Source organism: Heptranchias perlo, chromosome 1, assembly GCF_035084215.1.
Source record: "Heptranchias perlo isolate sHepPer1 chromosome 1, sHepPer1.hap1, whole genome shotgun sequence".
NCBI classification, from domain to species: domain Eukaryota; kingdom Metazoa; phylum Chordata; class Chondrichthyes; order Hexanchiformes; family Hexanchidae; genus Heptranchias; species Heptranchias perlo.
The window spans coordinates 57,241,404-57,269,324 of NC_090325.1; the positions used below are offsets into that span (position 1 = coordinate 57,241,404).

The 27,921-nt window shown below is 42.7% G+C and overlaps 1 protein-coding gene across 4 annotated transcripts in view; it reads right to left on the minus strand.

Annotated features, from left to right (window-relative positions):
* The window catches only part of pigo (phosphatidylinositol glycan anchor biosynthesis, class O), a 52,985-nt gene that overhangs the window by 18,293 nt on the left and 6,771 nt on the right, over window positions 1-27,921 (minus strand). For 3 of the 4 annotated variants that reach the window (XM_067985394.1, XM_067985387.1, XM_067985401.1), the window contains exons 3-6: window positions 27,526-27,649; window positions 15,122-15,281; window positions 5,539-5,715; window positions 2,251-3,859 (exon numbers count right to left, since the gene is read on the minus strand). In XM_067985394.1, the coding sequence (XP_067841495.1) occupies window positions 2,251-3,859; window positions 5,539-5,715; window positions 15,122-15,281; window positions 27,526-27,649 (2,070 nt within the window). Of the gene's footprint in view, window positions 1-2,205; window positions 3,860-5,538; window positions 5,716-15,121; window positions 15,282-27,525; window positions 27,650-27,921 lie in introns of all 4 variants that reach the window. The other variant, XM_067985407.1, reaches the window with a different exon arrangement.

Consider the following 27,921-nt stretch of genomic DNA (forward strand, 5'->3'; position numbering starts at 1 on the left):
TCCTGCAGCAATGTCTTGGGGCTGAGATGATTGGCCTACAACAACCACTCCCATCTTCCTTTGTGCTCGATATGACTCTAGCCACTGGAGAGTTTCCCCCGATTCCCATTGACTTTAATTTTTACTGATGTGGAGATGCGGTGATGGACTGGGGTTGACAATTGTAAACAATTTTACAACACCAAGTTATAGTCCAGCAATTTTATTTTAAATTCACAAGCTTTCGGAGGCTTCCTCCTTCGTCATTTTCACATCGTTCACCTGACGAAGGAGGAAGCCTCCGAAAGCTTGTGAATTTTTACTAGGGCTCCTCGATGCCACACTCGGTCAAATGCTGCCTTGATGTCAAGGGCACTCACTCTCAACCTCACCTCTGGAATCCAGCTCTTTTGTCCATGTTTGGACCAAGGCTGTAATGAGGTCTGGAGCCGAGTGGTCCTGGCAGAACCCAAACTGAGCATCGGTGAGCAGGTTATTGGTAAGTGCTGCTTGACAGCACTGTCGACGATACCTTCCATCACTTTGCTGATGATTGAGAGTAGGCTGATGGGGCGGTAATTGGCCGGATTGGATTTGTCCTGCTTTTTGTGGACAGGACATCCCTGGGCAATTTTCCACATTGTTGGGTAGATGCCAGTGTTGTAGCTGTACTGGAACAGTTTGGCTAGAAGCGCGGCTAGTTCTGGAGCATAAGTCTTCAGCATTACAGCCGGGGTGTTGTCAGGGCCCACAGCCTTTGTTGTATCCAGTGTCCAGTTTTTACAATCATTTGTTAGTGACTGAGATGTGCTACTATTTTTAAGGCTGAATTAGATAAATTCCTGATTAACAAGGGAGTCAAAGGTTATAGTAGGTAGATGGGAAAGTAGGGTTGAGGTCACAATCCGATCAGCCACGATCTTATCAAATGGTAGAGCCGGCTCGAGGGGCCGAATGGCCTACTCCTGCTTTTAATTCGTATGTTCGTATGTACTCCATGGTTGAAAGCCTGGCCACTTGTGTGAAGTACAAGAGAGGGACTAGTCCTTGGAGAACTGCATCCCAGCATGAGTCAACAACAAAACTTGCATTTATATAGTGTCTTCAATGTAGAAAAATGTCCCACAGTTCTTCACACAGGTGTAAAGAGAAAAAAATGGATATCTAGTCAAAAAAAGGTATTAGCAGGGGTAACCAAAAGCTTATTCAAAGGGTGAGTTTCAAGGAGGGTTTTGCAGGAGATAGGAGTAGTGGGAGATAGGGGTGATGGGATTCCAGTCCGTATCTCCAGGAAAGGATTGAGAAAACTGGGCAGATTTAAAAACAATACAAAATTCTCAGAATCAAAACTTTACAGCATAGAAGGAAGTCATTCACCCCATGTTTGTACCAGCTCTTTAAAAGAGCTGACCACTTAGAAAAAATTTAAATGGTATGGAACTATTTCAAATATTTATCCACTTGCCTTCAAGAAACTATATTATGGATTCTGCTTCAACCACTGTTTCTGCTAGGGCATGCCACGTTCTAAACAACCATAAAAAATTCTCCTAACCTCTCCACCTTTTGGTGGTGATAAATTTATGTTCTCTAGATACCAACTGACTCACCGGTGAAAATATTTTCTCCTTTTTATCTTATCAAAATCTATCATAATTTTGAACACGGATCAGATCTGCTCTTAACCTTCTGTTTAAATGAGAACAGCCCCAGTTTCTCTAGTCTCTCCCTACAGCTATAAGTCTCTTGTGCCTGGTTTCTTCTTTATGAAATTAAAACAGAAAGTGCTGGAAATACTCAGCAAGTCAGGCAGCATCTGTGGAGAAGGATATAGAGTTAACGTTTCAGGTCGTCGATGACCCTTCGTCAGAACTCACAAAGGGTCATCGAGCTGAAACAGATGCTGCCTGACTTGCTGAGTATTTCCAGCATTTTCTCTTATTTCAGATTTCCAGCATCTGCAGTATTTTGCTTTTGATTTTCCTCTGTATGAATCTCTTCTGCAACCTCTCCATGGATTTGACATCCTTCCTGAAGTAAGGCATCTTGATCATCCTGCACCATGGTGCACTTAAGGGCTGTGGGATCTCTTTGGGATGATTGGAATTTTTGATGCTCGAGCACATGTACACAATGCAATAGAAATATAAAATCCACATACAGGTTTTCACAGTTTTGAGGACATTCTGTTCCAATATAAAATCTGAATAAAGTGTTGTCACTTACTCAACAAATGTCTTTAATGACACATCTGTTGGACCAACTACATACCAGTGTTATCGGACTGTAATGAAAGGTTCCTTGCTGTACCATGTATCTCAAGGAAAGAAAATCCCTCCAAGAATAGCAGCAGGAAAGCCAGTGACATTCTCTCATTATGGAGCATGATAAGCAACAACGTCAAAAGAGCAAGGACGGTGAGAAGTGCAGCAGAATACACAGTTCCCAATCCATAAGCAGCCACTGTCTGAGTCTCAGTGCGGTTGGCATTAAAATATATTTTCATTGATTGTTGCATTTTACGGTATATCAGTGGGATTACATGTAGAGAATCAACTTCCATTTCAGGAGGACCTTTGTAAGAAGGGACAAGAGTTTCATCAGACTGCCTGCTGTCTTTTACAAACACAGTGATTGGATTCCATAGGACGATAAGGAAGCCTGTTATTATCAGCCCAAAGACAATGCCTGGGACCATTACTGCAATCTTCTTTGTCAGATCTTGAAGTTTAATGGAGGTTTCTTCTGGAGCAGCGCTCACAGCCCAATAGCAGCATAAGCAAAACACAATAAATGGGAAGCCCAAACGTACAAAAAACACAACCAAGTGGGAGCTGTTGAGGTTCCCATAATGAAGGAACCATTTTCGTATGAGGTAGACCAAGACTGCAAGTGATGATACTGACAGAATATAATGGAAGTTCCTTTCCTGACTATTATTTAAGCTTGACAAAGGTTTCAGGAAAGAGGAGGGCTCACAGTTTGCAAGTTCTTCACGACAGTTATAAAAGTTGTTGGAGAAAAGAACACACAGCAGGAAGGCCACCAGGAACCCAATTAAGTAAAAACATTCTCGTTTATATGAAATGGAACCAGGATTCTTTTGCATCTCTGGCACAAATGGTGTATTTAAACTATAACTAGTAAGTTTTCCATCCCATTTTAGTTTTAGAACAGTAAAAGTCACAACAGATTTCAAAAGGAATGATACTACTTGCCCTTCAGTTACTATAAAGCTATTGGAAAACATAGCTACACACCGTAATAGGGGAATTCCCAAAGGTACCAAGAACTTCAACCAACTTCTCCACTTCTGCTGAATACCAGCATTGGAGCTTTGGGTCAGTTTATTTGCAACGTGATCGTTATTGCGTTTAGATCTCCAGAAGTTCCAATGGAAGCCCACATGTGACCCAATAGCTATCCAACAACATATTATCAGAGGCTCCACCATAATGCCAGATATCAGCATCCAGATGTTAACTGTTAATCCTGCAGTCAGACCCCAGATAACTGGATATAAAAGAAGTCTTTTGTACAAAGATTCAAATGTGGATGCAGTTTCAGATACCAGAAAACAATGTACACAGGTTGCTGCTAGAAGTATAATACCACACAGCATGTATGCAGGGTTGAACCGTGCCCATGATTCTTGACAAATTTCCTTGGTTTCTCTCAAGTAACGCTGCAGGGTGATTAAGAGCTTTTGAAACCTTATGCGATGATCTTGGTCAGGAACAAATTTTTCAGAAAGCTCCTTGTTTGTAACCAGGTCGTTATACTCAGCCATTGCAGTGGAAAACAATTCCTTCAAATATTTCAGCTTTTCCGTGGAGAGATCCTTGGCAGCATAAGAGTAGGATTCCAAAAATCGATTCACCTATAAAACAAAACAAGATGGTGTAAAAAAAAAATCTACCACAGTACCAAATGTGATGTAGCATTCTGTTAGTTTATTAAAAACTCCTGCATTTTTCCAGTACTTTAGCAGCAATTATATGCTATGAATAGTTTGATTTAACTTTCACTGCCAAAAAAAGGAACACTTAAAAAAAGGCACAAAACTATAGGTCACTGTTTGATTTAAAAACAGAAATTTAATTCCTAGCAAATTATTCCAACATTACCACACTATTACAGCTCTTTATTAACTTGGATGGCCAAGTAATAATGGGCCTTCCAATCATTTAGCTATAGGTTTGGCAGTTAAACACTGCAATTAGTCTCACCACCTCTGAGGTTTGGGAAAGAGAAAAAAAAGAGTAATGATTTCCATTCCCGAATGCTATCCAGTGTCCAGTTTCCAGTGCTGTAAAGTATGCTTTTGGATATCAGAGGAGGATAGAATCCAGGCACACACATGATGCCCTTGGGTAAAGCACCAGAAGGTTGCGAACAGCCCTGGAACCATAGCCCAAGAAAGGAAATCAGTGAGGGGGGAAAAAAAAGTTATAGATTCAAACCCACAGATTACTGTTATTTAGGATCTCTGCTGGATTACCAGATTAAACAATTCACTATGAAGGATTGCACTTCTCTATGGAGGATTTCTTTACCTTGGGGAAGGGGAAAATTGCCCTGCCTCATCCTGATGAAGACAATTATAACAGCAGTCCATAGAAGTTCTAATCTTCCCACTTCGCAGCTTATATAACAGCAGAGATCCCTGTGAAAAGGGCTGGCATACGATACACACACAAATCTCTTTTTTTACAAAAAAATTTGTACAAAATTATACATAATTTTACATACAGCAGCATGATACTGGCTAATGCAGAAGCTTCGATTTTCCAGAATGAGAACATCAGTACTATAATTTTGATCACTAAAAATTGAAGACTTCACCCCTTTATCTGAAAAGTTTGTTTGATGCAATAGCTACAGGGACAATCAGTTTCCAATATAGATGTGTTTTTCACATCACACACACTGTTGGCATAATTTTAATCAAGGCTCACATTACCACACCAGCCATTTATAAAATGTATTTATCCCTTCCCAAGTCTCCCTGTATTTTGTACTTTACTGGCAAACGTGACAAGCTAGGGACCTTATCCCAACTAATGTCATCTATGCAGTCACCAGTAGGTGGACAAAAGCAGTTGTGATAACTGCCTCTCCAACCTTCCTTCCTCTCTATTCAGAAGCACCTGGGCTACTCTATTCTGTGTGTCCATGCAACACCAAGGATTCACCATGGTCAATGCAAAATCATAACATGCCACCGTCCATGGTTGAATATTTTTCTGAAATTTGAAATGGAGTTCTCATTTAGTCAAATTTCCAAACCAACAGCAGACTGTTAACCTAAAAATTGCCTATTCACTGCAGAAAACAATAATCTGGATCGGAGAGATGTGCAATTTATGCAAAAGACTTTTGTACACATTTTAATGAGGCATCTAAGTCACTCTCGCCTCTTAACAATTGATTACAGATTGACACTATGGTCTAGGATTAAGCTGGGTAGAATTTCGGACAGAGGCAAGAACACGAGAGAAAAGAAAACATAATAAATGCAGTAAAAAGTGACACCCTGCAAATCTTGCAGTACTGTACCTGTATAGCATTGATGTGAAGTGCTTTAGCCTGTTCAAGATACTGATTATCATCCAGCTTTGGTTCAGAAGTAAATATGTCCACCATCACCATGCCAATATTACTGTATGGAATAGGAACCCCAAGTAGAAGAGCCAGGGTTGGTACAAGATCTATCTGAGACACAGCTTCTGGGTCCTAATTGCACAGAGATTTTAGGGATGAACAGAAGTAAAGAAAATTAATGGAATGACTACCTAAACACTGCCCCCAATGTGTACATATTAGAGGAATAAAAAATTGCCCATCTCCATGTTGGAACTATTTAAATGGAAAAAAAGCATATTCGAAACTTTCCATACTATATTCAACTATTTCGAATTGCACCTCACTGAATAGCTCTGTCAGTTTTTTTTCTCAAATTAAAATGCTTACTTTGCTGTTAATAGGTGATAAATGCAAGTTTTTTCTTTTATTTCATTACATCAGGCAATTCCATTGCAGAATGAGAACACAAACCACAATCTCTTAACTGAAGAAACAATTAGATTATACCACCTTTTAAAATAAAGTTTATTTGAAAGTCATTGCCAGAAGTTTAGCAGTCTCTACAATTCACCAATAAATCCCTACACAAAAATTTTGTGGTTAAGTTTGCATTCGGTTGAATTCACTCAAGGATATGCTGCTTGCTAATGGCAATTTGCATTTGCATGGAAAGCCACAAACAGTGCAAGAAGCTTGGCTGAATACAGGCATGTTAAAATGCATTAGCATACAAAGGTGGATAAATTCTGCAAATGCATAGCATATTATATATATATAAAAAAATATTAAAAAGATCTCCTGTAGTGTTGCTCACAGGAAGTCAGATATGTTATTTTATAAAGGAGGGGAGGATTATGTGATTCAATGGAGAATATGTTGTTGTGGTGTGATATAGATATTGTAATAAAATGTGTGCAAGTAATTGGAAATTAAAATAAAAATTGTGCATTATATAATTGTAAAGATTTAGGAATACAGGAAATGAGTTAAAATACATTGTGAAAATGAATTTATACATCAATATTTTCATAGTTTTTTTATATAATGCACCTAAAATGAACATAATTTATATGTTTTGGACTATACATAAATCAAAGTATTCAGAAAATGTTATAATTTGTCAGTTTGCAACTGAATCAAATCTAAATGTGAAGTTGGATATGCGATGATCATTGGGGGGGGGGGGGGGCGGGGGCAGGTTGTGAAGTAAGAAACATTGGAGCAGGAAACAGTGCACCTGCACAGACTTAGCATTAGTGAGTGGGAAAGAGGTTGCGGTGGTAAGTGGGTGATAAAAGGCTCAATGACAGCAAGTGTTAACAAATGAGAAGGAGAGTTAGGGGTTTCAGAGAATTTGGTGGTGGTAAATGCTCAACACAGGGAGATAGTAGGATGAGGTTTGAGCAGGAAAGAGGAGGATGATGCAGATATAATGGAGAATGGTGAGGGAAAAGGTAGGGATTAAAATATATTTACATAAACACTGAGGAGGGAAGTCTTGGAATGTTTCAGGGTGCACGGACTTTTAAAAAAATGAAGCATATAATCAGTTGCAAGACTAAAGTCATAATTTAAAAAAAAACACACTTGGGAGTAAGACTGAAAAATACAGAACACCAAGAGCAGGAAATTAATAAAAATCAGAGGGAGAGCACAACGAAAAGAAACAAACACTAGGAGTGGGTCTTAAAAGGAAAGAGCAGAACTGCACTTAAAAGTACAAGCACTGGGAATGGCACTGAAAAAGAACACACCAGGAATGGGACTAAAAAAGAACAAACCACTGTCCATCGCGACTCGCACTTGAACCAGTTCTGAACATTCTGCTCTTTCAGCTTCAGTCTTATAAATTTGGGACAGCGCAGGCCAGGCAGAAATGGGACAGTAGCCCAGGGGGAGGGGAAGTGGAACTGGAACTTCAACTGTCCTTTTTTAAAAAAAAGTTTTGAACAAAGCCAGGGGACATCGCAAAGGAGCCTGAAGTGGGCAGGGCGGAGTCAGCAGCAGAATCAAAATAAACCAAGTATTTTAAACGTGGGGGCAGGGAGAGAGATTGCAGCACTGCTCATGGTGAGTCAAAGGAATGTTTCGCTTTCCTGTCTGCTGCAAAAATGTTGCTGCTTCTCTCTCCCTTTATCTCCTCTTATTTCTGTCTGTGTCAATGAAATTGGAGAATGCAGGGTATTGTTGCTGGAGAACTGTGGAGGGAGGGGTGGAGGCAAATGGATGAGGGGGAAAGGTAATGGGCCAGGTGGGGCCAGCAGTTAAGAGACAGCAGGCCTTCATGGTGGAGCAACAAGGTAAGGTAGGAGGTGAGTGGGGAAATCAACATCGGAGGCAGCAGGTCCTGGCCCAACAGTGCAGCAGCTAGAGCTTGAAACAGGGTCTATAGTTGCCTTAAGTGAGGTTTGCATCAATCCTGGGACCTCTGTGCAAAAAGAAAGCCTGGATGAAATGTATCCCAGGCTGTTAAAAGAAGCAAGGGAGGAAATAGCAGAGGCTCTGACCATCATTTTCCAATCCTCCCTGGCTATAGGTGTGGTGCCGGAGGATTGGAGGACTGGTAACGTTGTTTAAAAAGGGAGTCATGATGTGGAGATGCCGGTGATGGACTGGGGTTGACAATTGTAAACAATTTTACAACACCAAGTTATAGTCCAGCAATTTTATTTTAAATTCACAAGCTTTCGGAGGCTACCTCCTTCCTCAGGTGAACGATGTTTCCACATCGTTCACCTGAGGAAGGAGGTAGCCTCCGAAAGCTTGTGAATTTAAAATAAAATTGCTGGACTATAACTTGGTGTTGTAAAATTGTTTACAATTAAAAAGGGAGAAGGAGCGAGACTAGTCAGTCTAACCTCGGTGGTGGGCAAATTATTGGAATCGATTCCGAGACAGCATAAATCATCATTTAGAAAGGTATGGGTTAATCAAGGACAGTCAGCATAGATTTGTTAAGGGAAGATCGTGTCTGACTAACTTGATTGAATTTTTTGAGGAGGTAACAAGGAGGGTAGATGACGGTAGTGCGTTTGATGTAGTGTACGTGGATTTTAGCAAGACTTTTGACAAGGTCCCACATGGCAGACTGGTCAAAAAAGTAAAAGCCCATGGGATCCAAGGGAAAGGGGCTAGTTGGATCCAAAATTGTCTTAGTGACAGGAAGCAAAGGGTAATAATTGATGGGTATTTTTGCGACTGGAAGGCTGTTTCCAGTGGGGTCCCGCAAGGTTCAGTACTAGATCCCTTGCTTTTTGTGGTACATGTTAATGATTTGGACTTGAATGTGGGGGGGCTTGAACAAGACGTTTGCAGATAATACAAAAATTGGCCATGTGGTAGATAGTGAGGAGGAAAGCTGTAGACTGCAGGAAGACATCAATGGACTGGTCAGGTGGGCAGAAAAGTGGTAAATGGAATTTAATCTACAGAAGTGTGAGGTAATGCATTTGAGGAGGGCAAACAAGGCAAGAGAATTCACAATAAAAGAGAGGGTACTGAGAAGTGTAGAAGTGAGGGACCTTGGAGTGCATGTCCACAGATCCCTGAAGGTAGCAGGACAGGTAGATAAGGTGATTAAAAAGGTATACGGGATACTTTCCTTTATTAGCCGAGGCATAGAACATAAGAGCAGGGAGGTTATGCTAGTACTGTATAAAACATTGGTTAGGCCACAGCTTGAGTACTGCGTATAGTTCTGGTCACCACATTACAGCAAATATGTGATTGCACTAGAGAGGGTACAGGGGAGGTTTACGAGGATGTTGCCAGGGCTGGAGAATTTTAGCTATGAGGAGAGATTGGATAGGCTGGGGTTGTTTTCTTTGGAACAAACAAGGCTGAGGGGAGATTTAATTGAAGTATATAAAATTATGACGGGACTAGTTAGAGTGGATATGGAGGACCTATTTCCCTCAGCAGATGGGTCAGTGACCAGAGGGCATAGATTTGAAATGATTGGTAGAAGGATTAAAGGGGAGCTGAGGAGAAATATTTTCACCTAGAGGGTGGTGGGAGTCTGGAACTCACTGCCTGAAAGGGTGGTAGAGGCAGAACCCTCGACTCATGTAAAAAGTACCTGGTTTTGCAATTGAAGTGCCATAACCTACAGGGCTACAGACCAAGTGCTGGAAAGTGGGAATAAGCTGGATAACTCTTTCGACCAGCACGGACACAATGGGCTGAATGGCGGCCTTCTGTGCCATAACTTTCTATGATTCTATGAAAGAGTTAATGTTAAGAACCAAAGACTGTATTTTAAGAACACAGGATCTCAGAGTTATCATCTGGTTATATTTATTCTCAGAGTTAGCTACACACTGGCTTGTCAAGGTTGAATGGAGGGGTATGTTGTTGTTTGACCAGGGTAAGTGTACCAGAGTCTTTTAGGAAAAAGGCACCCTTACCTCAATTGTTATTTATGACCAAAGAAAAGGATAGGAGTTTTTACAGCTAATGATCAGATCTGATTTCAATTAGGTAATTAAAATTTGCTCACCTTTACATGTGTCTAAGGTATTGACACCGGAAAGAGAAATCCTTCCAATAAAACGGATCACCCAATTGGTCAGCTACATAAATTGATGGGAAAATGGGTTTTTATCTTGTGAGGTTAAAAGATGGAGAAATATATAGAGATATTGATTAATTAAAAGGAGTTCAGAGAGGCTTGTATAATTCTGGTGAAGATTAAAGTAATGCATAGCTTGTGAAGCACGACTTCAAGCTGAAGTGTTATCTATGAGATTTCAAGCTAAAGAAGTCTAGCCAAAGAAAGGGAAATCTGCATTACTGGTATGTAAGTTAAGTTTGAGAACTTAAGCAAGGTTACCCGAGAACAGATATCAGAAGAAGAAACACTATGATGATGTCAGAGAATGATTGCTCCAATATCCTGAACATTCTAGAGGAAGGCAAGACAGTCAGCTCTACTACACCGACTCTGAAAGATGAGGTTGTATAAAATCGAGGAATGATTGTGAAAAGCTTATGATCAATAAGCCGAACCAACTAAAAACTTTAAACATATCTGGTAGACTAGTTATTATTTTAAACTGCTAACTTATCAGTTATACAAGCAGTCTAACCTTCAACGTGCCAAATGTCAATTTCGTAATAAGTACAGTAATGCTGAATTAACGCAATACATTTGAACTGAATTTGTAAACCGAAGCTTCTAAAAGCAATCAGTTAATAACATTTACGCAAGCATCTTGCATACTTCCAATGTTTAATATTAAAATGCTAATTTGTATCATAAATGTTAAGATATTAAGATATTTCGTTGTCTAACGTCTTTGTTGATTTGGCAAGAAGAGGTTAACTCATTCTCACCAGGAGTCCTGATAAGGGGTTGATTTGCATAACTGTTCATGTAATTTGGACCAGTTAATCTAAGACAATTCACATAAGCTACATTTTAGATATCTAATAATCCCTAAACGGTTCTTAGGTGAGGTACGGTAGCATAGTGGTTATGTTACTGGGCTAGTAATCCAGAGTCCTGGACTAAAATCCAGAGTCATGAGTTCAAATCCCGCCACGGCAGCTGGCGAATTTAAATTCAATTAATTAATTAAATTCAATTAATTAAATAAAAATCTGGAATTAAAATACTAGTATCAGTGATGATGGCCATGTAGCTACCGGATTGTCGTAAAAACCCATCTGGTTCACTAATGTCCTTTAGGGAAGGAAGCCTGCCGTCCTTACCCGGTCTGGCCTATATGTGACTCCAGACCCACAGCAATGTGGTTGATTCTTAATTGCCCTCTGAAATGGCCCAGCAAGCCACTCAGTTGTAAAATATCGCTACGAAAAGTCATAATAAGAATAAAACCGGACGGACCACCCGGCATCGGACCACGAGGCACCGGACACGACAACGGCAAAACACCAAGCCCAGTCGACCCTGCAAGGTCCTCCTTACTAACATCTGGGGACTTGTGCCAAAATTGGGAGAGCTGTCCCACAGACTAGTCAAGCAACAGCCTGACATAGCCATACTCACAGAATCATACCTTTCAGCCAACGTCCCAGACTCTTCCATCACCATCCCTGGGTATGTCCTGTCCCACCGGCAGGACAGACCCACCAGAGGTGGCGGTACAGTGATATACAGTCAGGAGGGAGTGGCCCTGGGAGTCCTCAACATTGACTCTGGACCCCATGAAATCTCATGGCATCAGGTCAAACATGGGCAAGGAAACCTCCTGCTGATTACCACCTACCGTCCTCCCTCAGCTAATGAATCAGTCCTCCTCCATGTTGAGCACCACTTGGAGGAAACACTGAGGGTAGCAAGGGCACAAAATGTACTCTGGATGGGGGACTTCAATGTCCATCACCAAGAGTGGCTCGGTAGCACCACTACTGGCCGAGCCCTGAAGGACATAGCTGCTAGACTGGGCCTGCGGCAGGTGGTGAGCGAACCAACACGAGGGAAAAACTTACTTGACCTTGTCCTCACCAATCTCCCTGTCGCAAATGCATCTGTCCATGACAGTATTGGTAGGAGTGACCACCGCACAGTCCTCGTGGAGATGAAGTCCCGTCTTCGCACTGAGGACACCATCCAACGTGTTGTGTGGCACTACCACCGTGCTAAATGGGATAGATTCAGAACGGATCTAGCAGCTCAAAATTGGGCATCCATGAGGCGCTGTGGGCCATCGGCAGCTGAATTGTATTCCACCACAATCTGTAACCTCATGGCCCGGCATATTCCTCACTCTACCATTACCAACAAGCCAGGGGATCAACCCTGGTTCAATGAGGAGTGTAGAAGAGCATGCCAGGAGCAGCACCAGGCGTACCTAAAAATGAGGTACCAACCTGGTGAAGCTACAACTCAGGACTACATGCATGCTAAACAGCGGAAGCAACATGCTATAGACAGAGCTAAGCGATTCCACAACCAACGGATCAGATCAAAGCTCTGCAGTCCTGCCACATCCAGTCGTGAATGGTGGTGGACAATTAAACAACTAACGGGAGGAGGAGGCTCTGCAAACATCCCCATTCTCAATGATGGCGGAGTCCAGCACGTGAGTGCAAAAGACAAGGCTGAAGCATTTGCAACCATCTTCAGCCAGAAGTGCCGAGTGGATGATCCATCTCAGCCTCCTCCCGATATCCCCACCATCACGGAAGCCAGTCTTCGGCCAATTCGATTCACTCCACGTGATATCAAGAAACGGCTGAGTGCACTGGATACAGCAAAGGCTATGGGCCCCGACAACATCCCAGCTGTAGTGCTGATGACTTGTGCTCCAGAACTAGCTGCGCCTCTAACCAAGCTGTTCCAGTACAGCTACAACACTGGCATCCACCCGACAATGTGGAAAATTGCCCAGGTATGTCCTGTCCACAAAAAGCAGGACAAATCCAATCCGGCCAATTACCGCCCCATCAGTCTACTCTCAATCATCAGCAAAGTGATGGAAGGTGTCGTCGACAGTGCTATCAAGCGGCACTTACTCACCAATAACCTGCTCACCGATGCTCAGTTTGGGTTCCGCCAGGACCACTCGGCTCCAGACCTCATTACAGCCTTGGTCCAAACATGGACAAAAGAGCTGAATTCCAGAGGTGAGGTGAGAGTGACTGCCCTTGACATCAAGGCAGCATTTGACCGAGTGTGGCACCAAGGAGCCCTAGTAAAATTGAAGTCAATGGGAATCAGGGGGAAAACTCTCCAGTGGCTGGAGTCATACCTAGCACAAAGGAAGATGGTAGTGGTTGTTGGAGGCCAATCATCTCAGCCCCAGGGCATTGCTGCAGGAGTTCCTCAGGGCAGTGTCCTAGGCCCAACCATCTTCAGCTGCTTCATCAATGACCTTCCCTCCATCATAAGGTCAGAAATGGGGATGTTCGCTGATGACTGCACAGTGTTCAGTTCCATTCGCAACCCCTCAGATAATGAAGCAGTCCGAGCCCGCATGCAGCAAGACCTGGACAACATCCAGGCTTGGGCTCATAAGTGGCAAGTAACATTCGCGCCAGATAAGTGCCAGGCAATGACCATCTCCAACAAGAGAAAGTCTAACCACCTCCCCTTGACATTCAACGGCATTACCATCGCCGAATCCCCCACCATCAACATCCTGGGGGTCACCATTGACCAGAAACTGAACTGGACCAGCCACATAAATACTGTGGCTACGAGAGCAGGTCAGAGTCTGGATGTTCTGCGGCGAGTGACTCACCTCCTGACTCCCCAAAGCCTTTCCACCATCTACAAGGCACAAGTCAGGAGTGTGATGGAATACTCTCCACTTGCCTGGATGAGTGCAGCTCCAACAACACTCAAGAAGCTCGACACCATCCAAGATAAAGCAGCCCGCTTGATTGGCACCCCATCCACCACCCTAAACATTCACTCCCTTCACCACCGGCGCACTGTGGCTGCAGTGTGTACCATCCACAGGATGCACTGCAGCAACTCGCCAAGGCTTCTTCGACAGCACCTCCCAAACCCGCGACCTCTACCACCTAGAAGGACAAGAGCAGCAGGCACATGGGAACAACACCACCTGCACGTTCCCCTCCAAGTCACACACCATCCCGACTTGGAAATATATCGCCGTTCCTTCATCGTCGCTGGGTCAAAATCCTGGAACTCCCTTCCTAACAGCACTGTGGGAGAACCGTCACCACACGGACTGCAGCGGTTCAAGAAGGCGGCTCACCACCACCTTCGAGGGCAATTAGGGATGGGCAATAAATGCTGGCCTCGCCAGCGACGCCCACATCCCGTGAACGAATAAAAAAAAATAAAATAAAAAAATAAAGACGAAGGGGTCGAAGATTTGTTTGGTGCCTTTATAAGTAATATAATTTGTATGGTTTATGAATTTACAAATCAGGTGTCCTTACAAGTAAGAAGACAAAACTGGACCAAGAGGACTGGAAACAGCCCAAAACACAAATATTTAAAAATGCAAAAGGTGAACTTTAAAACTTAGAGTCAAACTGCCAAAATTTATAAAAGGAGAAAAAATAAAATGGCTGAGTGACTTGGCCACAGCACCACCGTGACACGCAATGTTTTACACTGCATTCCTATAGCATTTTACATGGTCAATGTTGATATTGAAGAATAGTGAAAGAAGTTACAACACACTATGAACTTTGTGACAGGAAGGGCAACCATATGCAAGTTGTTTAATATATTATGTAAAAAAAGGAATTATACAAGCACATAACATATTAAAAAGAGCAAAAATTTAAAGCTATAACAAAAGCTTTGCATCATTTCTATTTGAAACTGCAGGAAAAGTTATGACATACTGCATATGTAATGCAGTTTAGGTTACCACTGGCCCAAGAATTATATATCAAGTGGAGTGAATGGAAAACAATTGAGATAATTCTGTTTTTATTGGGGATAAATCATACTCTATGAAGTATGAGTTCACCTGAAGTCACCTATACGTCATGTCTAAGAAACTACGATGTGTTTTATCTGCATTCCTATTAGTCAGCATGCAGCAGAATCACATCTCTAGCAATACAACAGGGAGATGAATAAAACATTCTTTCGAGCAGTACTTACTCCAGCAGGTTTTATCTCAAACAGGGGAAGTGGGCTATAAATAAATAATGCTGCATTAACTTCCCCTTCACTGTCACCCCCATGATCTCCCGTATCCGTCATTCCATGATCCCCCAGGACCACCAGCAATGTATCATTCTGAAGTTGCCCAATCACTGACCTATCAAAGAATGCAGAAAAATTTGTATTAAGTAGAAAAGGCAATTTTACAACTATATTGAGAACTGTCATTCTGTGCACTCACAGCAGAAACAAAGAAAATAATTATATATATGTTTTCATTTTTTTTAGGATTTTCATAAGCTTAAGACAATTAAGGTCCCTGATGCACTTAACTTTTGTAAATCATGTGACTTTGATTTTAAACACAACATGGTCAAACATTTGCACAAGCAATAAAGCTGTTATTTTGCATCCTACATTCTGGAACAAAACTTCCCAGTTCACCATAGGTTACTTACTACAGCAACTCACCAACACTGCTACCAGCAGGAAGATAACCTGCTCCAATGCCTTTATGACTTTGCAGCTATTACAAAGTGGGCACTGTTTGATCTCTCATTTTTCACCTCTCCCCCAATGCAGGAAAGTGACTCACCTCCCCTTTGTGCCTCACTCATACAGTCCAAATAAGAACAGGAAAACAATGTGGAGAACAGAGACCAAAAAGACAAACACTATTCCTCTATAGTGCAGCGCAATGACATACAATTTGTTACATGAGACCACCCACCAGGCTGCCTCTGTACCCTTTAAGGCTATTTAAAAGCAATGATGCTAAAAACTGCAGTCATGTATCACCACTATGCAATTTATAGCTTCCCTTTATATTTTTGTTTGCTCCCATTTTAGGTGTCACACAAACAGCTGTGCAACAGCAGCCCGTCGGGACTGATCTTGCCTCCCTAAAAAAATTAGTTGTCTAATAGGACACTCCAGCCTGGATGTTAACAGAGGCACGTTCCGAGCCCAGGGGGAAAAGAGGGAGGGAAATGCATGCGCGAAACCCAGAAGAAAATTTAACAGGCCGGAATGTCCAATTTCAACATGGCTGCCTAATTATAATTTTACTTCCTGGCTTCGCGCCTCCAAGCTGCGACAGCAAGCAAGATGCGCACCCGCATGACGCAATCTAAACTCCAATATTTAATGGGCCAATGCAAAAATGGCATTTGGAGGAGCTAGGAGGTTTTGGAAGGAGACAGTGGGCGTTATTGAAGATGGATTCAGGACGAGCAAGGGTAGCACCGAGATTTAATGATGCTTCCGTGGAGTTACTGATGGGTGCAATCAGGAACAGGAGGAAGATAATTTACCCCAGCAACAGGAGAAAGAAACCTGTTGCTCTCACTAAGAGGACATGGTTGGAGGTGGCTGAGAAGGTGAGCAGCAGGAGCACTGTATCCCATTCTTGGATACAGTGCAGGAAGCAGTTTAAGACCTAACCAGGTCAGGAAAAGGGAGTACAGTTGCTGATTTACGTACCGATACACGCCTGGTGACAGAATTAAAAATATCTGACACACGTTGACTTTATTTCATCAATGATTGAACTATGAGAAGCAGGAGTATGCTGATTGGCAAGATTGTTACTAAGCCAGAACTAATTCATTTCCGTTTCTTCTGTCTCCCAGGGCCTTCACGGGCGGAGCAAAAGTTTATGAATATGCCTGACAATTCCTCAGAGAAGCTCATTCCTCCTGAGGGTGTCCCGCCACAGGAGCTACAGCCATGCACCAGCGGAAATACTCACACTTTGGTGGATCCAGTTAGACAGTTAGTTGGGTTTAGCTGGTGATTCACAATTCACAAGTGAACTCGAACAGATACTGGTGGGCAAGGAGTTATGGCGAGTCCGCATCGGGGGTGGCGGGGTGGGGGGGGGGGGGGGGCCACACTCCTCTCCAAGTTCTGCTCAGCTGGACACAGATGCTGAACCCCGGGGGCCATCACTGAAAATGAGAATGATAGAGGGACAGCAGGCATGCCACACATTCTCCACGACAGCAGAGAGTATGGAGGAGTCCAGCTACAGCATTAGTGGATTGGTGTCACAGGTAATTGCGAGATTATCTGTCACTGAAGAGTGGCCACCTCTGTAGAGCTACAAGCACAGCTTTCAAATAAGTCTATGCAGACCACGACTACAGCAGTGCAGGAGATGTCTGCCGCCTTAAACAGGATGACAGATAGTTTATCCGTGGCCTTGCAACAAGTCACTGCTGGGAAGCAGCTTGGTGCAGATCAGAGTGGTAGGAGTGATGTGGCACTGGCCCAGGAGAGGGATGAAGAAGAAAGGGAACATGGAAGTGGGATCTCCACTGAAAGCGCTTCCATTGTCTCACCTGTTGCCCCCCCGCACCATCTCAGCCAGTACCCGACATGCTGCCTTATCTCCCAATGGTTGAATCTGCCCCTGCACAGGTGCAGGTGGAGTAGTCTTTGGTGGGGCCCTCACGGGCTCCCAAACCTAGTAGGCCAAGAGCATCTCGGCAGTCAAAGCAGGGATCTGAGCAGCCAGCCTCTTCTGGTGTTGAAGCAGTAGGAAGTGTAAGAGAAAGCAACTACAATTCACCAAGGGAATGCTCGAGTGTTTAACAAAATGTTACGTTATGAAGTTTCCTTCAAAATTTAAAGATGTGCAACACTTCCCAGTTTTAGCCATTATTGCGTGCAGAGTGCCAGCTCACCCTGCCAGTTGTTCCATGATGATTGTAACTACGTGACGGGACCTATTGGGGGATGTGCAATAGGTGTATGTTTGGTTGCAGGAGCGTCCTGTGCAGTACGGACAGACTGGGCTGCTTGTTCTTGTACCTCACCAGAAGATGATTGACGAGCGCCTTGGTCGTCCTCCACCTCTAATCCTCTCTGCTGTGCAATGTCGTGGAAAACGCAGCACACCACTATGATCACGGACAGCCCGACTGGCGAGTATTGAAGGGCGCCTCCAGACCCCTCTCGGCACCTAAATCACATTTTCAACATGCCGATGGCTTGATCAATGACACTTCTGGTGGTCATGTGGCTCTCACGCCTCATTGGTGGGGTTCCTCCATGAGCGGAGTTTGAAGGGGGTATCCTTTGTCTCCTATGAGCCACCTCTTAAGTCTGTTTCCTGGTACGAAGAGGTCTGGGATGTTGGACTGCCACAGTATAAAAGCATCATGGGTAGCTCTCAGGGAATCTAGCGCACACCTGCACGAACCTCTTCTTGTGATTGCACATCAGCTGTACATTGGTGGAATGAAATCCCTTGCGGTTGATAAATACTCTTGGTTGCTTTGGTGGTCCTCTGATTGCCACGTGTGTGCCCCAGTGCCCGAGGGAAGCCAGTCAGAGAGGCAAACCCGACAGTCTGCTCATTATGGTTATTGTCGTCGCAGGGGAATTTGACGCCAGTTGACACCCTAGAAAACAACCCATCCTTGACCTGCCTTATACATTTATGTGCAGCTGACTGAGATCCTCAAGATGTCTCCAGTGGCGCCCTAGAAATTGAAGGCAGTGGTCACTTTGACAGCGACTGGCAGGTCCGGCGGGGAGCAGCTCTTCCAGGAGGCTGCAGATGTCTGCAACCACCTTCCGTATTAATCTGAGCCTGCAGGTGCATTGCTTTTCAGATAGGTCAACGAAGCTGACCCTCTGTCTGTGCACACTGTTGTGGGTAGTGCCTCCTGTGACCTCGGCCTCTCTCTGCTGCTCCTGCAGCTCTCACCACAGCAAGACCTTGCTGCTGTGGATAGTGATTGGAATTCAGACGAGGAAGACAATCGAAAGCACTCATGTCGCCCGATTTTGTCCATTTGAAAGCCTCAAAACATCTGCAACAAGTGTCTCACCACACGAAATCTTAGCAAAAAGTTTGCCAGAGGAAATGGAGAAAGCACTGAGCCTTTATTCATAATCAGGGAATAAGAAGTGTAAACATCCCCATGAAGTGCCAATCATCCTCGCCTCCATTTCACTGACGAGTTTCCGAACCCTGAATCCCTGTTGAAATCTCTTCAAATGAGCTTTATCACTATGATAATGGGCAACCCGCCTCTAGCGAACAGGTTACACGCACACGCCCAATTGCGCCTCCGTTAAAACCGGAAGTGGGCAGGTTGGAGGCGGATTGGGATCGGGCACGAGAATGTTGAAATTTTTACCTTCCCCATCCGCCTCCAACCCATCCATCCTTGGGGATTAAACCCCCCACCCCCGCCCCCGCCGTTGAAATCAGGAATTCATTGTGAGGAATTACGGGCCTCAATTGGTATCCTACTACACTGTTGCAATTATGTCACGTTAGCTCAGCTCACTTTGTAACAATGTTACATATTAGTCATAAATTTGTAGGTTCAAGCGCCATTCTAAAACTATTCATAACCTAGGCTTACACTGCAGTGCATTACTAAAGGAATGTTGCATTGTCAAATGTGGCTTCCTTTGGTGAGATGTTAAATTGAGGCCTGTTGCAGTGGTTCAGGTGAATGTTAAAGATCACACGACACAACTTAAGGAGCGAAGAGTTCTCCTGAGTGCCCCTGTGAGACAATGGTTTTTATTTATGATTAGTTGTTCTATTCATTCCACAAAACCAATAAACATCATGAAATATTGAAGTCAAGCGTTCATAGATTTAATAAGCATATAGTATTGAAAGCATATAGTACTTGCGGAAGCAACATGCTATAGACAGAGCTAAGCGAATCCACAGCCAACGGATCAGGTCAAAGCTCTGCAGTCCTGCCACATCCAGTCGTGAATGGTGCTGGACAATTAAATAACTAACGGGAAGAGGAGGCTCTGTGAACATCCCCATCCTCAATGATGGCAGAGTCCAGTACATGACTGCAAAAAACAAGGCGTTTGCAACCATCTTCAGCCAGAAGTGCTGAGTGGATGATCCATCTCGGCCTCATCCCGATATCCCCACCATCACAGAAGCCAGTCTTCAGCCAATTCGATTCCCACGTGATATCAAGAAATGGCTGAGTGCACTGGATACAACAAAGGCTATGGGCCCCAATAACATCCCGGCTGTAATGCTGAAGACTTGTCCTCCAGAACTAGCCACGCCTCTAGCCAAAATGTTCTAGTACAACTACAACACTGGCATCTACCCGACAAAGTGGAAAATTGCCCAGGGATGTCCTGTCCACAAAACGCAGGACAAATCGAATCCACCCAAATTACTGCCCCACCAGTCTACTCAATCATCAGCAAAGTAATCGAAGGTGTCATCGACAGTGCTATCAAGCGGCACTTACTCACCAATAACCTGCTCACCGATGCTCAGTTTGGATTCTGCCAGGACCACTCGGCTCCAGACCTCATTACAGCTTTGGTCCAAACATGGACAAAAGAACGGAATTCCAGAGGTGATGAGAGTGACTGCCCTTGACATCAAGGCAGCCTTTGACCGAATGTGGCACCAAGGAGCCCTAGTAAAATTGAAGTCAATGGGAATCAGGGGGAAAACTCTCCAGTGGCTGGAATCATACATAGCACAAAGGAAGGTGATAGTGGTTGTTGGAGGCCAATCATATCAGCCCCAGGACATTGCTTCAGGAGTTCCTCAGGGCAGAATCCTGGGCCCAACCATCTTCAGCTGCTTCATCAATGACCTTCCCTCCATCATAAAAGGTCAGAAATGGGGATGTTCGCTGACAATTGCACAGTGTTCAGTACCAAACGCAGCCCCTCAGACAATGAAGCAATCCGTGCCCACATGCAGAAAGACCTGGACAACATCCAGGCTTGGGCTCATAAGTAACAAGCAATAACCATCTCCAACAAGAGAGTCTAACCACCCCTCCTTGACATTCAACAGCATTACCATCGCCAAATTCTCCCAAAATCAACATCCTGGGGGTCACCATTGACCAGAAACTGAACTGGACCAGCCACATAAATACTGTGGCTACGAGAGCAGGTCAGAGGCTGGGTATTCTGCGGCGAGTGACTCACCTCCTGACTCCCCAAGGCCTTTCCACCATCTACAAGGCACAAGTCAGGAGTGTGATGGAATACTCTCCACTTGCCTGGATGAATGCAGCTCCAACAACACAAGAAGCTTGACGCCATCCAGGACAAAGCAGCCCGCTTGATTGGCACCCCATCCACCACCCTAAACATTCACTCCATTCCACCACCGGCGTACCATGGCTGCAGTGTGTACCATCCACAGGATGCATTGCAGCAACTCGCCAAGGCTTCTTCGACAGCATCTCCCCAACCCACGACCTCTACCACCTGGAAGGACAAGGGCAGCAGGCACATGGGAACAACACCACCTGCACGTTCCCCTCCAAATCACACACCACCCCGACTTGGAAACATAATCACCATTCCTTCATCGTTGCTGGGTCAAAATCCTGGAACTCCCGATGTAACAGCATTGTGGGAGAACCTTCACCACACAGACTGCAGCGGGTCAAGGCGGCGGCTCACCATCACCTTCTCAAGGGCAATTAGGGATGGGCAATAAATGCTGGCCTTGCCAGCGATGCCCACATCCCATGAACGAATAAATAAAGTGTTTAAGCATACACTTAATATACTTACAACCACACCTGATGATTGAGGACTCAAACATGTTCCAGTTCTGAGCTCAGTATTCACGTTGAGCGAATCCTCCAAATCCTCATTACAGTGTGTCACATTTTATACCTTTCTGAGCTACATGTTCATTATCAAAATATCCATATATGGCAAGATATATAGACCTGCTCATGATTTGTTTGCATGTGTAGCTTTACATCTTTGAACAGCACAATAGTGACTCATGGGTAATTTTACAATACTTCTATTGATCAACATGGATGAAGATGTAAACATCTTGCTTTCCACTTTATCGGGTTTCTTATCTCTTACCTCTAACTACGTGACAATTTGCGCGTTTCAACACGTGATTATACCAAAAGTTAAAATACAACTCCATATAAGCAGAAACTAATTGCAAGCATTTAGGAAGGCAAATGGTATGTTGGCCTTCATTACAAGAGGATTTGAGTACAGGAGCAAGGATGTCTTACTGCAGTTATACAGGGCCTTGGTGAGACCACACCTGGAGTATGAGTATTGTGCACAGTTTTGGTCTCCTTACCTAAGAAAGGATATACTTGCCATAGAGGGAGTGCAGGAAGGTTCACCACTGATTCCTGGGATGGCAGGACTGCCGTATGAGGAGAGATTGGGTCAACTTGGCCTGTATTCACTCGAGTTTAGAAGAATGAGAGGGGATCTCATTGAAACGTATAAAATTCTGACAGGGTTAGACAGACTGGATGCAGGGAGGATGTTTCCCCTGGCTGAGGGGTCCAGAACTAGGGGTCTCAGGATACGGGGTAGGACATTTAGGACTGAGATGAGGAGAAATTTCTTCACTCGGAGGGTGGTGAACCTGCGAAATTCTCTACCACAGTAGGCTGTGGAGGCCAAGTCACTGAATATATTTAAGAAGGCGCTAGATAGATTTCTGGACACAAAAGGCATCGAGGGGTATGGGGAGAGCAGAAATATGGTATTGAGATAAAGGATCAGTCATGATCAAAGTGAATGGCGGAGCAGGCTCGAAGGGCCGAATGGCCTACTCCTGCTCCTATTTTCTATGTTTCTTTGTTACCCATGCCATATCAATTTTTTCAGTTAATAAGCTGATTTTCTTACTAACAAGATTATAAGAACATAAGAAATAAGAGCAGGAGTAGGCCATACAGCCCCTCGAGCTTGCTCCGCCATTCAATCAGATCATGGCTGATCTTCAACCTCAACTCCGCTTTCCTGCCCGATCCCCATATCCCTTGAATCCCCTAGAGTCTAAAAATCTATCCATCTCAGCCTTGAATATATTCAATGACTCAGCATCCACAGCCCTCTGGGATAGAGAATTCCAAAGATTCACAACCTCATCTCAATCTTGAATGGCCGACCCCATAATCTGCAATTATGCTCCCTAGTTCTAGACTCTCTAGCCAGGGGAAACAATCTCTCAGGATCTACCCGGTCAAGCTCCCTCATAATCTTACATGTTTCAATAAGATCACCTCTCATTTTTCTAAACTCCAGAGAGTATTGGCCCATTCTACTCAACTTCGCCTCATAGGACAACCCTCTCATCCCAGGAATTAATCTTTGTTGCACCGCCTCCAAGGCGAGTATATCCTTCCTTAGATAAGGAGACCAACATTGTACGCAGTACAGCAAGTGAGGTCTCACCAATGCCATATACAACTGTAGTAAGACTTCCTTACTCTTGTACTCCAAACCCCCTTGCAATAAAGGCCAACATACCATTTGCCTTCCTAATTGCTCGCTGTACCTGCATACTAACTTTTTGTGTTTCGTGTATGAGGACACCCAAGTCTCTCTGAACACCAACATTTAATAGTTTCTCACCATTTAAAAAATATTCTGTTTTTCTATTCTTCCTACCAAAGTGAATAACCTCACATTTCCCCACATTACACTCCATCTGCCACCTTATTGCCCACTCACTTACCCTGGCTATATCCCTTTGCAGATTCTGTCGTCCTCACAGCTTACTTTCCCACCAGCAAACTTGGATAAATTACACTCTGTCCCTTCATCTAAGTCATTAATATAGATTGTAAATAGCTGAGGCCCAAGCACCGATCCTTGCGGCACCCCACTAGTTACAGCCTGCCAACCTGAAGATGATCCGTTTATCCCTACTCTCTGTTTTTTGTCCTTTAACCAATCCTCCATCCAAGCTAATATATTACCCCCAACCCCACGAGCCCTTACCTTGTGTAACAACCTTTCATGTGGCACCTTATCGAATGCCTTTTGAAAATCCAAATATATATCCACTGGTTCTCCTTTACCTAACCTGCTAGTTACATTTTCAAAAAAGTAATAAATTTGTCAAACACGATTTCTCTTTCATAAAATCATGTTGACTCTGCCTAATCATTTTATGATTTTCTAAGTGCCCCGTTACCGCATCCTTAATAATGGATTGCAGCATTTTCTCGACGACCGATGTCAGGCTAACTGGCCTGTAGATCCCTGTTTTCTCTCTCCCTCCCTTCTTGAATAGCAGGGTAACATTTGCTACCTTCCAATCCACTGGGACTGTTCCAGAATCTAGAGAATTTTGTAAGATCATAACCAATGCATCCACTATCTCAGCAGCCACCTCTTTTAGAACCCTCGGATGTAGGCCATCAGGTCCAGGGGATTTGTCGGCTTTTAGTCCCATTAGTTTGTCCAGTACTTTTTCTGTAGTGATAGTAATAGTTTTACGATCCTCACTCTCATTTACCCCTTGGTTCCCCACTATTTTTGGTATGCTTGTGTCTTCTACTGTGAAGACAGATACAAAATATTTGTTTAACACATCTGCCATTTCCTGATCCCCCATTATATCAGTATAATGGGGGATTTCTCTTGTTACATATAATTGCTATTCCATCAAGTCAAACTTTTAATTATAAGTCTGCATTTGAGCACCAGTTGATTCCCCCATTCTACAGAAACCTTAATTAAAAAGACTATTCTACACAGATGTTTTCCTTTTGCAGGACCAATGGTGTCTTTGCACCCATATTATTGATTACAGCTCCTTGAAACTTGGGAGCTAGTATGCAATTCCACATGTCCAATTAACTTCTCTCATTACACAGGTGGTTACTTCATATTTAAATCTGACGTTCTGTAAGAGTCAGTCTCAGTTCAAAATTTTAGTGGTCACCTCCATAGTACACTTCTAACTATTTTAAGATATTACAATTTAAGAATCATACTTCCCTATTTAACAAAGACTAAAACTAACATTACTACAATAATCAATAGTATTACTTTAGCACACTTCAAGTCAGTTTGATTAACCCTTTCATTACACCCTGGCCAACATTCATCTCAACCAACACCGCCAAAAATAACTACTCATTCAACACATTGATATTTGTGTGGGAACTTGCAGTACACAAAATGGCTGCTACATTTGTGTACATAAATGCAAGTCTTATATTTAATTTTAGTGTTTGTCAACTTTGTCAATTCAAAAAAAATGAATCTCTACTTCCTGAATATATACACCCAAATACTATCAAAGTAAACACATGAAACTTCAGCTCACACCAAAGTTTTCATAAACATCAGTACCAACAAACATTTAGCTCACTGAATATTTTTTTCTCTGGGAGATAACATTCAGAATATCAAAATATTTTTTAAAAGTCAACTAAAAGAGTAGCACGCATGTTAAAAACATCAGTTTCATCTTGTTAAACACTTCCATCAGATCTTTTGTAATTTTTTAAAACATTGCTTTCAGCGACACATTCTAAATGCACCCTATCTCAAGGAAATGCCAAAATAAATTCCATCCTGACATTGAAAAAACACTGGAATAAGCAAACTGAGTAATTCAGACTAGTGCAAGGCAGACAAGAAAAAGTATGGACATCTTTTCAAACTTTAATGGACTCTCATGCTGAAAATAGCTTATTAATATTAAAAACTTGATTTCTGAGTTTGTTATCTTCCAAGCAACAAACACCATTTTTCTCAACTGATGTAGTTTTAATATACTGTGCTGTACCCAGGACACAAACACAGTAAATACTTAAAAATTACTCATTTCAGGTTATCACAAATGTCCCACATATGCACATAAAACAGTAACTAATTAGATTTTAAAAAACAATATTTTTTGCTTCAATGGGGAATTGCGAACGAACGAACACACGAACACACTTGTGTGCTGCAACCTTCCAAATGCCTGTTTTTTGTAACACTTCAGTAACTTGGTCACTGAGTCTTTTCAAAAAAAAACATTAAAATGCTAAATTGTGTTTGAGCATTCTTATCCGATGCACTTTGGTACTTTCAGTTCTGAAAAAAATAAAGGCAGTATATTCCATTATCCATCGTAATCCCTTCAAAGAGTTGTAATGAAATACTACCAAGAAGCTTCAGATTTTTTTTATTCCTCACGTCACTGCAGGTACATTTTATGTACCTTATAGATTACTTTCACGTCTTTAGTATGCAAACAAGATTTTTAAATTACAGTGCCATACAAGGGATCAAGATTCAAATCCCAGCATAAACTTCCATTCACTTATTTGTATCCTCCACTGAGGATACAAAAATCAGAGGGACCCACTTTGCCTAACCAAGTACACCTTTTGTCAGCTGATAGAGTGACAACAGAGAAGTACCAGCAAGTTAACTGATTTGCTATTTGTGGGATCTTGTGTGCAAACTGGTTGCCACATCTGCCTACATAACAGTAACTGTACTTCAAAAGCACTTTGGGAAATCCTAAAGAAATGAGGTTCTAAATAAATGTACGTTTGTTCTTTTAATTTTGTATTGATTAACTTCTTGCAAAAAGAGCTAGATAAATGTCTACTTATGAACAGAGTTGAAGGTTATAAAGACAAGTAAATGTCAAATTCTCTATGCTGGGATCAGGAAATGTTGAGATGTTACCTGTCGGAGATGAACATTTTATGTTAAACTAACAACCTCAAATTCCATTAGGTTATCCTAGGGTTCAGGGAGAAATTCTAGATCTTTATCTAGGAAGTTTTACCTGCAGTTATTGATTGACTATTTTGAGTGAAGTCTACAATGGGACAAATTTTTCATTCTTTATGGAAAGAAGACTCAATGGTCCAAATGGCACTTTTGTAATCCATATTGTATTATGTTTTTAATTGCCCAAGTCAAGAAAGCAATTGGCAATTTACTCTCAGGTCTTTGCAACTCAAACTAGTAGCTAGAAGATACTCGAGAGCAGCCCTAGGTGATTCATCATTCAATTTGCCCCTTTCTTTGGGCAAAATGCTTTCCAATTAATTTGATGCTTCACCCTAGTCAAGACAGTAAACTTACTTTGTGAGGGATTAACGGTGCAAAATATCAGAGAATTTTAATAATCAGTAAAGAGTCACAATCTACTTCCTAAACTATTTTTTCAAGTTTTTAATTTTTTTCTCCCTTTATTGTCTTTTGTCTCCATTCCTCAAAACTCTGCCCGATAGTGGGTTATAGATTTAAGGATGCCAGACACTCAGCCCTACTGAGAATCTAGAGACGATGAGTTTTCACAGACTGTTTGATCATGGCGCCATCACAGCCAACCCGAACCCGAATCCTGTCCTCATCCCTTACACACTTCCAGTAGGGGTTGCTGCATAGCAATCTGGAGCAGGAACTCAGTTTAATCTTTCCCTCTCTAACCCAAAGTACTGAGGCCAATAGTAGACCATTACAAATGCCTAGCTGAAATTTTCTAACAGAGCCCTGATCGAGCATTAGTGTTGGGATATTGCTGCTCTGTGTAGCTCAGTGTACTACATATGGTTGTCTATTTACCAGACAGCCATTGCAACAGCCTTCATACATTTCTAACTGCAGACTTCTGACATCAAGCATACCTCAGCATCTTGTTCATCTGGCTGAGCTTTTCTGCCATCGCTGGATGATGAGGGCCATATCTATGTCCACAGTGGTCAACTCCTAGGAAGTGTGCAATAACTACATCCCATTCACTCCCTTGCACTGAAAGTAAAGAACAAACTTGTATTTAAGAGTAGAATTCATAACATTAACTATCAAAACAATAGCCAAAATTGAATCATATTTCACATGATCAAAGGCAGAGTTGAATGAATAAAATACAATAAACCATTACTTCTATTACCTTCATGCCTGGACACTACTCTTACGAATCCATAAAAAACTTGTTAAAGTGACTTATAATTGAAAAATGTAAAGTCACTACAATGCCAAAATGACCACAAATGGAAATCTACATGAGGACAACTGGGTAC